At 46.7% G+C, this 3,439-nt stretch overlaps 1 protein-coding gene across 1 annotated transcript; it reads right to left on the bottom strand.

Moving 5' to 3' along the window:
* Positions 1-437: 437 nt before the first annotated feature.
* LOC113036522 (protein ANTAGONIST OF LIKE HETEROCHROMATIN PROTEIN 1-like) lies at positions 438-3,439 on the bottom strand. The gene is made up of 3 exons (XM_026192922.1): positions 3,329-3,439; positions 3,002-3,207; positions 438-1,335 (listed from the first exon to the last, which is right to left on the bottom strand). Exons 1-3 carry the CDS (start codon positions 3,437-3,439, stop codon positions 438-440), a joined length of 1,215 nt encoding a protein of 404 aa, XP_026048707.1.

Below are 3,439 nucleotides of genomic sequence, written 5' to 3'. Positions count from 1 at the left end.
TACATCATATAGGAGACACACAGTGATATTTGAGAAGTGAAATGCAGTTCACTGGATTTACAGAAAGTGTGCCATAACTGTTTAAACTAAAGCAAGCAGGTGCATAAATTGGTAACACAAAAAAAGAGAAATAACATAAATATGTAGTGTATATCAATGTGTGTGTCTCCTATATGATATATGTAAGTGACATATTTTACTGTAACAGCGATTCATACAGGAATATAATGACTATTAATAAGGTTGCCCAAACTTTTGCACCACACTGTATATAGGAACATAGTGAAGACAAGTTGCAGAGTAAAAAGAGGTTAGTTTATTTTGGAGTAGAGCTCCATTTATTAAGAAAATGTTAAAAAGACAGGAACACTCTTTAGAGGTTTGTGGGTGGCTCTTAAAAGAGCCGTTGTGGGGAAGTCGTTCAGACTTCAAACAGGCTACTCCTTTGGTTGCCAAGACACAGCTCCCTCTGCCAAGAAGTGAGCCATGAACTTCTCCCTCACCAGGACAGCCTCTCTGGAGGAGTTGTTTGCTGCCATACAACCCAGGTCTTGCAACGGCTCCACCACAGCAGGCGCCACACCTCTCACAGCAGGTGCCCCTCTCTCGTCCACACAGCGCAGAAAGTTGTGGAGAACACACGTTGCCTTCACACACTTCTCCGCAATTTCAGGACGGAGTTCTATGGCGCGCCAATACAACCTCCACTGTGAGGAGAGGATACCGAAGGCACCCTCCACTATCATCCTGGCCCTGGAAAGGCGATAGTTAAAGACCCTCTTCTCTAAAGGGAGGAGGCGTCCAGGGAAAGGTCTCATGAGCTCACACCGCAGCGGGAACGCTTCATCAGCCACAAAGACATGGGGCTGAGCTCCACGGTGTTCTCCACCAGGTAGAGGCTGGTCAGGAGGCAGATGGAGAGTCCCAGCCCGAAGAGCCTGACCAAAGGTGGAGTTGGCCAGAATACCACCGTCGCTGGTCCTCCCGTACCCCCCAACATCAATGACGCGGAAGCGATGCTCTGCATCCACAACCGCAAGGAGAACAATGGAAAAAGTTCCCTTGTAGTTGTGGAACATGGATCCTGAGTTGGGGGGTGCCTTTGTCTGGACGTGCTTCCCATCCAGAGCTCCACAGCAGAGAGGGAAGTTCCAGCGCTCCTGGAATCCCTCTGCGATGGACCGCCAGTCTTCAGTTGAAGGCACAGCCATGAAATCGTCCACTAGACAGTCCCAGATGGCCGTCGCTACCTGGGGGATGATCTGGCTCACCGTGGACACACCGACTCGAAAACTGAACGCGATGGTCCTGAAGGAGTCCCCGGTGGCAAGGAACCTGGACAACAGTGTTTAAAATGAGTATTATGTGTACTGCAGTTACAAAATACATGATAGAAATTACAAAATTACAAAACATAACTCTTACATAAAACATTTTGTAATTCAAGTTCAAGTTCAAGGTTCTTTATTTGTCACATGCATAGTTATACAAGTATAACACACAGTGAAATGTAGCCTGACACGCTCCTCGACATGTGCAAAAATGGGGGGGGGGGGGGGGGGGGGGGTGTAGAGGAAGAACATTATATTTATATATATATATATATATATATATATATATATATATATATATACAGACATATAGTATATACACTGGGTGAATGTGCAGTAGTAGCAGCAAGCAGGTGAATTCTGTACATTAATATGAATAGACATCTGACTATTTTACAGGATAGACAATATAAACATATTTAAAATTAAAGGAATTTGAAATGTACATTGTTCCTTGGTTTAGAGTGTCTGGAAGAGAGTCCTGTCTCAGTCAATTATAGATGATGTGAGAGGGCGGGTGTGTGTGTTTAGGGCACGGATGGCTTGGGGATAGAAGCTCCTCTTGAGTCTCTCTGTCCTTGCCCGGAAGATGCGGAACCTTCTACCAGATTGCAGAAGTTGGAACAGTTTGTTGCCAGGATGGGACGGGTCCTTCAGTATCTGCGCTGCTGTAGTCCGGCATCTCCTGGTGTAGGTGTCCTGAAGCGGGGGGAGAGCAATCCTGCAGCAGCGTTCTGCTGTACGGATCACTCTCTGGAGAGCTTTTTGGTCCTTCACACAGCTGTTCCCAAACCACGATGTCATGTTCTGTGTGAGGATGCTCTCCACAGCGCCTGTATAGAAAATCCTGAGGATCTTTGGAGAGACCCTGAACTTCCTCAGTTGTCGTAGGTGATACAGGCGCTGCCTAGCCTTTTTGGTCTGGACCTGAATGTGGGCAGCCCATGTCAGGTCTGAGGAGATGTGAACACCAAGATACTTGAAGGACTGCACCCTCTCCACTGGCGCTCCATTGATGATGATGGGCTTGTAGTCTCTGTGCTGACCCCTTCTGAAGTCCACCACCAGCTCCTTGGTCTTGCTGACGTTCAGCTGGAGGTGGTTGTCCTGGCACCACGATGCCAGATTCTTCACTTCATCCATGTAGGCCGCCTCATCGTTATTGGAGATGGCACCCAACACCACTGTGTCGTCAGCAAACTTCACAATGGTGTTGGAGCCATGGGTGGATTATAAGGATAATTACATGATATATATTTGATATAATCTAGAACAATCTGCCGTGATTATAAACAAATATTCAACTATCCCAGAATTAAACCAGGTCTAAATGAAAAAAGGAGTGAGTATCACTACAAAGATTAACCCACATTGGTCCTAGTACAAGTTTGATATCAGCAAACACCGAGAGCATACCTATGACACCACAGCCATGCTATCATTCAAACACTGATAACAGCATAAATCAAATTAAATCGGGACTTGATGAGACCGTCTGAGTATCACTACAAATATTATGAAGTCGTCTCGTACCAGTTTGCTATCGGTAAACACCGAGAGCATTCACTGTTAGCATAGCACATCCATGTTAGCAGTGTATAAATGGATGGTTTAGCATATATTAGCGCAGGTATCAATAAAGGACTACCGTATTAAACACTTTTACTAACCTCAGGCAGATGGACAGGCGCTCTGCTGGTGGGATTGAGCGCCTGTAATTGGTGTCTAGGCGGGCAATTCTGGGACCGACGCGGGAAAGCAGGTCCTCAAACTGGCCGAGTGACAGACGATGATATCGCTGGAATCTGCCGTCATCCAGGCGCAGCTCCTGTAGCAAATGGTGAAACTCACCAAACTGCTCACGCGTCTCAAGGACCTGATGGACCCAGGTACGGCGAGGACGTCTTTTACGCCGCTGCTCTGCTCTCCACAGTAAATAGAGAAGGGAGACTCTCTCCTCAAGCGCTAGCTCGACAGCTGCCATCTTGCAAAGATACCAGTCTGGCACAACAGATGCGGTCACCGTCGATGAAAAAGTTGTTCCATTTAACAATGTTGCATCTATCTGCATCCAAGCCTCGCAGCTGCTCCAGGATGAGAATTTCCAT

The sequence above is a fragment of the Astatotilapia calliptera genome, chromosome 14 (assembly GCF_900246225.1).
Source record: "Astatotilapia calliptera chromosome 14, fAstCal1.2, whole genome shotgun sequence".
Classification (NCBI taxonomy): domain Eukaryota; kingdom Metazoa; phylum Chordata; class Actinopteri; order Cichliformes; family Cichlidae; genus Astatotilapia; species Astatotilapia calliptera.
This window is presented reverse-complemented; position numbering and strand designations above follow the sequence as displayed.